The sequence below is a fragment of the Ictalurus punctatus genome, chromosome 10 (genome assembly GCF_001660625.3).
Source record: "Ictalurus punctatus breed USDA103 chromosome 10, Coco_2.0, whole genome shotgun sequence".
Classification (NCBI taxonomy): Eukaryota; Metazoa; Chordata; class Actinopteri; order Siluriformes; family Ictaluridae; genus Ictalurus; species Ictalurus punctatus.
Window position 1 is genome coordinate 2614629 of NC_030425.2, and position 12637 is coordinate 2627265.

At 38.1% G+C, this 12637-nt stretch overlaps 1 protein-coding gene across 1 annotated transcript; it reads left to right on the forward strand.

The window, feature by feature from the left end:
• Nucleotides 1-1346: 1346 nt before the first annotated feature.
• Nucleotides 1347-8214, forward strand: rex1bd (required for excision 1-B domain containing). Its single transcript, XM_017477806.3, has 5 exons — nt 1347-1445; nt 1582-1664; nt 4122-4326; nt 5638-5726; nt 7709-8214. Exons 1-5 carry the CDS (start codon nt 1422-1424, stop codon nt 7779-7781), a joined length of 474 nt encoding a protein of 157 aa, XP_017333295.1. The 5' UTR covers nt 1347-1421; the 3' UTR covers nt 7782-8214.
• The last annotated feature ends 4423 nt before the right edge of the window (nt 8215-12637 follow it).

Genomic DNA, 12637 nt, shown 5'->3' on the forward strand with positions numbered 1-12637 from the left:
GACACTGGCAGTAGAATGGGTTGTACTGAAGAGCTCAGTGTCTTTAAATGTGTTACTGTATTCGGTCAGTGCCACAAGTCAGATCCTAAAGTTTCTGCCCTTCTAGAGCTACCCTAATCAGTCCTTCCAGGATCTTGCGACTTTGCGATCGCAGAAATGAACACGAAATCATGCAAACACTGCGATATTCAAATGAGCTTGCAATTTTTCAGAATGACTGCAGATTTTCCACAGATTTGGGCCAAGACATGCCATGTGACGCTATCGCAACGCACATTCAGCCAAAGCCCTCTTCGATTCACATGTGTCGAACATGAGTACAGCTAAAAGGTCTCATTTACCAACAAACATCACTACGAATGACTGTGCAGAACTATTTTGTGCGATTGCAATTTCGACAATTAGTGTCATGTTCCAACAAAAAGCACTGAAAAATACCAAAAACTGTATCGCAAAATTTGAAAAAGGCCAAAAGCAATATCACGCATGTTTGGCTGCAACAATCAAAAAAGAACTCTGTGAAATCCTGTATGGATGGCCTGTTAAACTGAAAGTGCTTTTGTTGTGATATGTCAAGGAGCAACTGTTTTTGCTCAGTCATGAAGCAGAGGAACAGGTAAACGTACAGAACGGGGTCACTGAAGTGTGTAGCATGTAACAATCATCTTTCCTCTTTTGTATCACTCAATACAGAGTTCCAAACTGCCTCTGGAAGCGAAACCAGCACAAGAAGAGCTTCATGAAATGGGTTTCCATGACCTAGCAGCTGCACACATGTCTAAGATCACTATGTGTAACGCCAAGCATGGACTGGTGTAAAGTGGTGTAACGCACACTGCCACTGGACGCTGGAGCAGTGGAACATGTTGTCTGGAATCACACTTCACTATCTGGCAATCTGATGGATGAATCTAGGCTTGGCTGATACCAAGGGAACAATACCTACCAGAGTGCAAAGTGCTGACAATAAAGTTTGGTGGAGGAGGGATAATGGTCTGGGGCTGTTTTCAGGGTTTGGGTCCGTTTTAATTCCAGTGAACGGTGTTAAGGGTGTTAAAGCTACAGCATATAAAAAACATAGTTGGAAGCATACGATTGTCTAAATACAATACAATACAATACAATAAATAAATAAATAAAAATTAACACTTAAAAAAAAATTATTAAGCACTAATCACAAAACTCTTTCATTTCAGTTTTTGTAGACAGCGACAGAAGACTTTAGAAGATTTAGACGACTTTAGAAGACTTTAGAAGACTTTAGAAGACTTTAGGTTTTAGACGGATGAGTTAGTAGGAGGTTTCGAGTTGCCAGATGTTGTGAATAAAGCGTTGTCGAGGGTTGACTTTTATTTTGACAATATCCTGCTGAAATTCCCCGGAAGTAAAATAAATTAATTCGCTGGCTGGTGAAAGAATTGATGAACAGCGCTGGTCCAGCCATGGTGCGTTAATGGGCTATTTATTATCATGATTATTAGCTTGTAATGTAGACCAGTAGGGTAGTTTATGATGATGATGATTTATTTATTTTTAACTTAAACCTTATTCATTATTTCATAATTTGACTGTTTTTTAAAGTCCCCCTCAGATTTAAAATGTTTGGTCCGACGTTTTTACGCACTTCAGACTGAGCGCATGGAGGCATACACACTTTTTGAAGAGTAAGTCGGTGGCCTTTAAATTGTGATGACATTGTGTGTGTGTGTGAGTGTGTGTGTGTGTGTGTGTGTGTGTGTGTGTGTGTGTGTGTGAGAAAGAGAGAGAGAGAGAGAGAGTGTGTGTGTGTGTGTGTGTGTGAGTGAGTGAGTGTGTGAGTGTGAGTAAGAAACTGACCAAAGACATCAGTCCTAAAAGTAAATAAAGACTAAACAAATGAGGCAAAATATTATAGTTGGTCATTTATTTATTGAGGAAAATGATCCAATATTACATATCTGTGAGGGGTAAACGTATGTGCACCTTTGCTGTCAGTATGTGGTGTGAGCTCCTTGTGCAGTAATAACTGTAGATAAACGTTTGGGGTGACTGTTGATCAGTCCTGCACATCGGCTCGGAGGAGTTTTATCCCGTTCCTCAGTACAGAACAGCTTCAACTCTGGGATGTTGGTGGGTTTCCTCACATGAACTGCTTCCTTCAGGTCCGTCCACAACATTTCTATTGGATTAAAGTCAGGACTTTGACTCGGCCATTCCAAAACATTATCTTTATTCTTTAACCGTTCTTTGGTAAAAAGATTTGTGCGTTTAGGATCATTGTCTTGCTGCATGGCCCACTTTCTATTGAGATTCCGTTCATGAACAGATGTCCTCACATTTTCCTTTAGTATTCGTTGGTATAATTCAGAATTCATTGTTCCACCAATGATGGTGAGTCGTTCTGGCCCAGATGCAGCAAAACAGGTCCAAACCCTGATACTACCAGCACCATGTTTCACAGATGGAATAAGGTTCTTATGCTGGAATGCAGTGTTTTCCTTTCTCCAAACATAACGCTTCTCATTTAAACCAAAAAGCTCTATTTTGGTCTTATTCCTCCACAAAACATTTTTTTATTAGTCTTCTGGTTTGTCCACGTGATCTTTAGCAAACTTCAGACAGGCAGCAATGTTGTTTTTGGAGAGCAGTGGCTTTCTCTTTGGAATCCTGCCATGCACACCATTGTTGTTCAGTGTTCTCCTGATGGTGGACTCATGAATATTAATATTAGCCAATGTGAGAAAGGCCTTTAGTTACTTAGAAGTTACCCTGGGTTCCTTTGTGATCTCAGGGACTATTACACATCTTGCTCTTGGAGTGATCTTTGTTGGCCGACCACTCCTGGGGAGGATAAGAATGGACTTGAATTTCCTGCATTTGTATACAGTCTGTCTGACTGTGGATTGGTGGAGTCCAATCTCTTGAGATGGTTTTGTAACCTTTTCCAGCCTGATGAGCATCAACAGCTCTTTTTTTTCTGAGATCCTCAGAAATGTCCTTTGTTTATGCCAAGATTTTGTTAGATTTTTGATTAGATTCCTGTTCTTTAAATAAAATAGGGAGCTTACTCACCTGATTTTAATCAATGGGATGACAATCACCTGACTCTAATTTCACCTTCACATATTGCCCTGATGGTGGAAATGGGCATTTTCAATGCTTGTGCTTTTCTCTTATAGCCATTTCCCATTTTGTGAAGCTCAACAACCTTTTGCTGCACATCACAGCTATATTCCTTGCTCTTACCATTGTTATGAATGACTAAGGGAATTTGGTCTATGTGTTACCTCATATTTATACCCGTGTGAAGTAAGAAGTCATGGTTGAACAACTTCCTGTTTGCTGTTCCTAGTCACCCAGGTGAAAAATATTTTTCTCATATAAATTCAAAGGGGTGCCAATAATTGTTGCATACCTATATTTAACACATTTTTTTTTTTTTGGATAAACTTGTTGTGTTTGCAATTGTTTGATATCCATCAGAGTAGAGTATTTTTGTGAATTTTTAAAACAAAAGTTAAAAAGGTTAAACAATAAAGACAGTTTTTCACAACCTTCTTTGCTCATATTTACCAAGGGTGCCAATATTAATTGAGGGCACTGTGTATATAAACTATTAATAAATATTGAAGTCAATAAAATATATACATCCCAAACTGAACCAAAAAGTAACATTCCTGGAAACTCCTTTTCGTTGTCGATGTATTAAATCCGTGGTCTGAAGTATCCCGCTCCGTGCACAGTGTCGACTCACGTATCAAAAACAAACACCACTAGACATCAGTGCTATTAAAAAAAATTGACCTAGAGGCCGCTCTCATACTGTACATTGACAACGGACACTTCTGAGCCGCTCCCGCAAGGGATACACCTGGGAAAAACTATCCGTGTGGATTTTTGCTGATGACCAATAGTTTCAGTAATCAGTTATTAGTGCAGATTAATCGACAAAACTGATCAATCGGTCGAGCTCTATAATTAATATTAATTTGTAAAATAATTGACTGAAACAGAAGAGGAGATTGTGAGTTTCTCCCTATTTGTATATCAAGCGACCCCACATGGGATCTCGACCCCTACTTTGGGAAACCTCTGTGTGTGTGTGTTAGTTAATTAATGTGGTTTCCTTATGTTTATCTCAGAGGTCATGAGGCGTACCTGAGGACAGGGCCAGATTATGACTTCGAGCATTACAGACAGCTGGTTCATGAGATGACCAAAGCGTTCTGTGGCATCTCAAAAGAGGTGCTGGAGATTAAAGAGCGCCTTCATCAAGACTTCAACCGATCAGATCTCTCCGAACATATCGAGAAGCTGCAAATCAAAGAGAAACAGAAACTAGAGTTGGTATGTATTTAACATAAATTGTTTGTTTCTCAAGTAATATTTCAGTGATTATTTTTTTAATAGCAAGCATTTATTTTGTAATTAATATTTAAAAATGACATGGATCTTCCTTTATGCCCCTTATGCCACATTCCAACATCTGAGGCATATTTTAATGGACTGTGATGGTTTCAACTCCTCTAGGACTTTAAGTTTGTAAAGTCGTCATATTTTTCTACATTTTAATCTGTTTCCTGTCATGAAAATAGCTACGGTAGCTGGCATGGTGGTGTTACATTACAAACTAACATGACATGACCTCTTTGGAACTTATAACACAGAGTAGGGGAGAGCCGACACAACATCAAGATCCACACTACAGCTGTGACTTCATTACATAGAGCATGTACACTAGTTCATCGCTTCTCCTTGTCTGTCTGGGTTGGTGGGGTTGGTAGCAGGATTCATCCACTCATGATGGAGATATTTGTTCTGCAATATAGATTAAACAATTAAACCAGAAGTTATTTTCTACTATTTTTCCTTACATGTTATTACTTCTTATTATTACATGTTTATTATTATTACATAGTTATTACATGTTATTATTTCTACACCAACAGTTAGCATGTTGTCATGCATGCTCCGTTTGCAAGATTGTAAGAAATTATAGGTGTAACTTGTGATGCAATTGTAATTGTGTTTTGTAATTATTACAAAACACTGCTTCACAGTCTCTCACACTCATAAGACTCATAAGCACTAAGACGGAAAGGAAGCACACACTAATTTTCATGTTCCTAAGTATGAACTGTGTTTGATGCAGAGCACGTCAATATTAATTTACCTTTTCTTTTAATTCATAGAATTCAAGGTAGACCTATAGTAACCATACTGTAGCAAAAATAAAAAGAATAATATATTTATGAGCTGCACATCAATCAATTACAATATATCTCTAAATCTGCGCTTCTCCACATGTGTAAAGGACATGCAGTGATCTTTTTAAATTACTCAATATTTTTCAAGCCACCGATGCTCAAAGGCACACAGAGTTGTGAATGCGTGATGGTTAAAAAGATTTCCTGATGTAAGTTTACACTGTTTTTTTGTCCCACACAATGTTACACGTAAGATGTTACAAATCTTTTTGCGATGGTAGCCTCATTTTGGTGTGTGAGCTAAGTCATTGTGCATTTTGCTCACGTTTGTTAGAGCTGTGTGAGTGAAGGACATTTTCTTTCTTAAAGAATGCCCTTGCATTTGGTAGCTTAGTAAATCCATACAGAACAGTGTGGTAGGAATTTTAACTATTCATAATCTTTCTTGCAGACAGCAAAATTACAGCTAGCCAAGCAGAGTGCACAAGATCATCCAGAAGATCAGAGCTATCAGGAGAAGGTTCAGGAGATCAAACAGGAGTAAGAGTGGCAATCATTTTATTCTCATTATTCCATATATATATATATATATATATCTCTCTCCAGCCATCTTTACCATACCATTGTTACAATCCACTCCAAATGTATACACAGTGTCTTTTCACTTTGTACTTGTAAATATGAACAATAAAGTATTTATTTGTGAACATAAACAAATATACGTTTAAAAAAAGAATTGATAGGGGAAAAGTATTCAGACACCACAAATGACCAAAATTAGTAATTTTTTGCAAAGCTGTTGTTGGCGATTTCAGCTTTGAGACATCTACAGTAAGAAGTAAGCTTTTTTGTAGCATTGTGGTCTAATTTTGGCCTGTTTATCTTGACAAATTGTCTTCAAGTCCCCAGGGTTATAAGGATTCCTCGTGGGATTCGAGTGAGTAGACTGGAGATGAATATGAGACAATAGATCAAAATTTTAGCTTTCATTTTCTGATATTCCTGATATAAAGTATATTGTTCTAGAAGAGGTGTGATTTTCTCTATAGGAACAGTGATGATTTCAGTGCAGTTCATTGCTGATTTTTTTTCCCTGTATAAAACTAAGCAATAAACAGTTGCTGCTTTCAGGTCGTCCTGCAAGTCTTTACAAGTGACTGCTGACTTCTTTCTTTCCTTCCGTTTCATTATTCTGAGAGTGTGTTGTGAAATCTTCATAGTGCTCTAGGACTGTTGGTTCCATGAACTTTCCACCTGCATGTTCTCAAACCAACTGTACTGACAGGTCAATTGTACAGATCATGTCTGCATACTTTTTTCCCTATCAATTTCATACAGAGTCAAAAGACGTGTGAACTTTAAGTGGATATACTGTATGCACTGGAATTATATTAAATTACAAAAACAGAAGTGACTAAATATTTGTTGTCCCTCACTGTATACTAGGGCTGTACAATTAATCGAAAAGTAATCGAAACCGAAATTCAGGACCTCGAACCGACGTAATTTCCCCTTGTCGGTTATTTCGTAGTTTTTTAAAATTCCGGTTACTACTTTCCCTTTAAGAACATACTATCGCGTGTGTAGTCACATGACTCCGCCCCATCCAGTCAGCGGCACGGAAGCAACATGGAGGCAGACTCGAACACCGAGTCAACCGTGCAACAGGAGCAGCTTGTACCAAATAAAAACGCTGTGTCCCTCATTTAGACGCATTTTGGCTTCAGTAAAGAAGACATTGAACAAAATTACATTAAATGTAAACATTGCAGAAAAACCGTTTCAGCGACCAAAGACAATACCACCAATCTGTTTCAACACTCGCAGCACAATCACGTTACCGAATATAAACAGTGTATGGCTCAAAAAAGAGAGACCGACAAGCACAGAGCAACAAGTGCCTCCACAAAGCAGGTGTCGATAACACAAGCATTTAAAAACGCTACACAATATGAAAAGGATTCAAGAAGGTGGAAAGATATAACTGACGCCATTTGTTACTACATCGCAAAAGATATGGCTCCCATAGCGACAGTGGAGCGCAGTGGGTTTAAACACCTCGGTAAAGCTCTCCACAGAACATACACTGTGCCACTGCTGCCATATTTTCCCCAAACTGCAGAAAACATGTCAGAAAAAAGTAGCTACTTCACTGAAGTCTGCACATCTGATCTCTGGTTAAGTAGGACGATAGTTTATATAGTTTAATAGTTTGTGTTATATAGTTTATAGTAGTTTAATAGTTTGTGTTTCCTTCAATTATTTTTAAAATAAGACAAGAAATTCATGCTTAGAAAAAAATTAGATTAGGGAAAAAAAATCCCACCTTTAATAGTTGAGCATATTTACAGTAAACTATGAGGGCAAAAAAAACAAAACCCAAAAGCAAAATAATCGTTGATTAATCATAATCATAATAATCACATAATAAAATGTTCAATTAATCGAGATTTTGATTTTAGGTCATATCGTCCAGCCCTACTGTATACCTCACTGTTGCTTTCTCACTCTTTATTTTGCAGTATCATAAAAAACAAGGAGTCTTTGAGTGAAATTATGCAGGATTTCAAGTATGACTCAGAAGATGCAGAATGAAACAGAGAGACTGCATACCATGATGGATTTGGATGGAGTTTGCATCCGTGTCCTTTTACATGAGGAGTGGCCAAAGATGCTATCGTGTGTGCAGTGCGATGTGTATACCATGTGTAGGTGTTGCTGATGTTTCGTTTCTTTGCAAGAAATTATTTATAAGTAATTGCATTCAGAGATTTGGAAGAGTCGCTTTTACAGTTATTCCTTTAGTTTTAGCAGGTTTTAAACAATTGAAATTAGACCAAGAATAAAAATTACACTAGATAAAATCTCCTGTAACTATCATCGTAGAACGTTTAGATAAGTCTGTACTTAAAACATTTTGTTGCCATGCAGTAACTTTTTAAAATGTTCTTTAAAGAAGAGCAGATTCCATGTCAAACCTAGGATGCATTTTCTGAATAAATGTTTTTTTGTTCTTTTGATTATTTAATTCATGAGGATTTGTATCATATGTTTATATAGATTAATTCATAAACCAATTGTTCAACATGTTATCCAAATGAAAATACAGCTATAAAATGTTATCACACATTATGAGTGGACATCTGTATACTTGCATTTGCACGGTGATGAAACTTGGGATCAATTCTGAAAAGAAGGAAAGTGATATTAAGACACATTCATTGTTTAGTAAACATGAGTTTTCCCTGTTAATGCTTTTCTGTCCCATAACACCTTTGATGTTGAGAGCATGTTGGATAATGAGTAACAACATGACACTTTATTCTTGTTAGTGCAGTTAGTTTTTTTGTAATAAAATTTTCTCTTTTTTATTTTCTTTAAAAAAAAAAATGTCCCCATTTTCTCCCCAATTTGGTCACCTGCTGTTAGAAATGTGGCCTTCTGGTTGTGATTTTTAAGAAAAAAGAAAGCAAAATGTAGTCTTATGGAAGAGTACGAGAGAAGGTGCCCTCGCTCCGCTACACACTTCCTGTATCAAGCGCTTGGGAGAGTTTCCCAAATGACACAGACACACAAATTCAGATGGCAAGATCTCTCTTGTCAAAGAAAATCAGTGTAAATGCATCATGTTGACAGACAACAGAGACAATGGGTTAACTATTGATTGGCTAGATGGAAAGGCATATTTGCATAAAACAGGAAGCATATCAGTGTATTGAACGCGTCAACATTTTTTTCAGTAAATATATTTCCAATGAGGTTATTCACATGAAATTTTCACCAGACATCAGAATTAACTCAGTATTAAAGTCCATAAATAAAGTTATGTGTAATAAAGTGGAATGACACGGGGAAAAAAGTATTGAACATGCTAAGAAAAAGCAGTTCTCCAAGGCAAGGTAAGGCAAGGAACCAGCTGAAATCTGTAAGTAATTATACCCCCTATCTGTGCAAATTAATATCAGCTGGGTTAGTAAATCGATGGTCTATAAAAAGGCTTTTCGTTATCAAAGTGTCACACAAGAAACATCTCATGATGGGTAAAAGCAAAGAGCTCTCCCAAGACCTTCACAACCTTATTGTTGCAAAACATATTAATGGAATCAGATACAGACGTATTTCAGAATTTCTGAATCTTCCAGTAAGCACCATTTGGGTCATTATCCGCAAGTGGAAGCAACATCACTCCGTCATCAACCGGCCACGCACAGGAGCTCCTCGCAAGATTTCTGACCAGGGAGTCAGAAGAATAGTCAGAAGAGTAGCTCAAGAGCCAAGGAGCACTCGGAAAGAGCTCCAGAAACACTTGGAGGCAGCAGGTGCCATCGTCACAGAGAAAACAACAGGCAGTGCACTCCACTGCTCAGGCTCACCCGCAAGACTCCATTACTAAAGAAAAGGCATGTCGAAGCTCGTTTAAAGTTTACTACAACTCATTTGGACAAGCCTGTGAAATACTGAGAGAGTGTAGTCTGGTCAGACGAGAGCAACATTGAACTTTTTGTCTGTCATACTACACACCATGTTTGGAGAAGAAGTGTCACTGCACATCACTCTAAAAACACTACACCAACAGTGAAGTGTGGAGGTGAAGCATCATGGTGTGGGCTGTTTTTCATCACATGGTACTGTCAGACTTCATGTAATCTGCTGCCATCCACCAGGATGATGAAGATGAGACATGGGTGGACCTTCCAGCAGGACAACGATCCAAAGCATACAGCAAAGGAAACATTCAAGTGGCTTTAAAGAAAGAAAATTTCTTTACACAGGAAGTGTTTTGAAGCGGTCATTACAAACAAAGGCTTGTCCACTAAGTATTAAATAAATTTCAGTTAGCGTGTTCAATACTTTTCCCTGTGTCATTCCACTTTATTACACATAACTTTATTTATGGATTTTAATGTTGTGAATTCTTTATATTTCTGGATTTCTTGACTTAATACTGATGTCTGGTGAAAATTTCATGTGAATAACCTCATTGGAAATATATTTACTGAAAAAAATGTTGACACGTTCAACACTTATTTCCCCCATTGGGTATTCGGAAGTCATAGGAATCTGCGCAAATGGTAAGAAACTTTATCAGCCCATAACTGGTTGAAACTGGTTTCGTGCAGTGGCGGGAGAGTTAACAAAGGGAGAAGAGTGTAAAGTAAACTTATGAATACCCTCTCAAGTTTTGTACTGATGCCATGTGTCAATCTGCAGGCTCTGAAAGGGTGTCAGGCGGAAGTAGGGCATCATGTTTAAGGAAATGTTTCATGGTTTTTACATTTGGGATACAAAATTGGTCAGTAATACTTTTGATAACCTCCTTTTCTGTGACATGAGAAATACTGTGAAAATGGTGCACAAGGAAAGGAAGAACAGCGTGGAAGGGCAGCGAATAATGCCATCCAGCCTGGGTATACACCCCTCTGTGTACCAAAAGGAAACGTCAGCCTGTGTACCAGAGGTCTGCAAAAACACAATATCAATATCACAGGGAGGTATGCATGCGAGAAAAATTAAAACACAGTGGCGTCATGGATGTGAGGAGAGGGTGAGACCTTTTTGGCAGCCCACTTAGCCTCCTCGTCCGCCATACATTTACCCCTAGTGGCGTCTGAATTACAGAACTTACATCGTCAGTTCTGGTGGCCCGCTATGGACAAAGATGTCCAGGCCTGTGTCACGGCCTAACAGGTGTGCGCCCGAAACCTAAGAACCTTGAACCCATCCACAGGGTCTACTTCTCCCCCTCTGTCACAGGTGCCTTCTCAGGCAAATCCATGGCCTCCTGCATGGTCCTTTATAGCATGTCAGCCCTGTGCATCAGATAGGGCTGATGCATTAAGCACTATGTTTTTGTTAGTCGGTGTGCGGTGTGCATAAACTTCATTACATGATTTTTTTTGGCAGCGTTTTAAAATAAAATAATGCATTTTTATTGCTGAGCTGATTTAGAATACTGTGACTGTATCTGTGAGCAAGACATAATATGTGACAGTGTAACATGAACCACACCAAAATTTATAGGACATATCAACAGCAAAAACACTGAGGTCCTTGTTTCACTAAAAGGATAATAACAAGACCACCCAGGCGGTGTCATGAACAGAGTCTTAGGACAGATGCAAGTGCAGTTAAGGGTTTTATTAAGAACATAATATCCAGAGGGCAAGGCAAAAGCCATAAACAAAGACAGGCAGCAGTCAGGCGATCAGGTAAACAGGGTAGAGCAGGTTAGACAGAAATCAAGGTCAGAGGCAAACAATCAAAACCAGAATAACAGCACTAATGAAAGGCTTGGTACACGACAGAAACAAGTAACTGAGCATAATACTTAGCAAAGACATAGTGAATGAGTGGTCTCTTTTATAGTGTGGTGTGCTTGTCAGCGTGATATGGACAGGTGAGTCTGATTAGTCCTCAGGAGAAGGTGAGTGTCTGTGTGTAGCTTTGGGAGTTGTAGTCGTTGGCCATGTTTGTAGTTTGTGGTGCATTCTGGGAAATGCAGTCACTAGCCTGCCATGACATGACAGGCATAACTTTCTTTTGAAAATTGCTGGGGTGGAAAAGAAAACTTATGTGATTAAAATATAAACCAAGTCAGTACTCACCAAATGCTTTTTCACTCATCTTTTTCATTTGTGCTTTTTCACAAATGCTTTTTCACTCATCATGTATTAAACAGTAGCGAGCGGCTCTTCTATTGAAGCACTTCAGTTAAACTACTTTAACTAATTTTAACAAATTAGGTGATTTCAGATAGCTGATTTCAAGGTTAACTAACCTGAACTAACTGGATCCTGCAGGTTTATATTGGCTGTATTAGTGAGCTACATCCAGTCTAAAGCCTTACAATTTATACTCATACTCCACAGTATCATGACTGTAGTTTTCTATAAATAAATCCATTATAATGTAATGTGAACATATCTCTATGTATAAAAGTAACATAAAACAAAGGGAGAAAACGTTTATAGCTATCCAGTGAAGGAGTTTTATCATAGAGGAAACATTTTTATTAAAGACACCAGCCTTTGGTCTCAACCAAATCTTTGGTCTCTTGGTAGTGCTATGACTAAACAGTCATATTTACTCGGACCTGACTGCAGTGCTTTTTTTTTTTTTTTTTTTTTTTAATTTGTGGTACATGCCAAGTTCAAAGCAACATTAGAACAAAGTTTGTAGAATATGGGCTGTGAGCTTAAATGGGCTATGAGCTTGTGAATGTATTATCCAATTTTCAGTACTCTTGTTGTAGCATTCACTTAGGAGTGCTTGACGTCTAAAACCACTCATAACTCCTCAGATATTTGATTGTGGAAGTACACTTTTGGGGAGTCTTCTTTAGGGCATGCCCTTATTTCTTTCTTCCATGTCCTAATATTTACTAACATAACAGATTAAGTAGTCAGCAAACATGCTGATAACAGTCAATTACAATTTAATGGCCAATAATT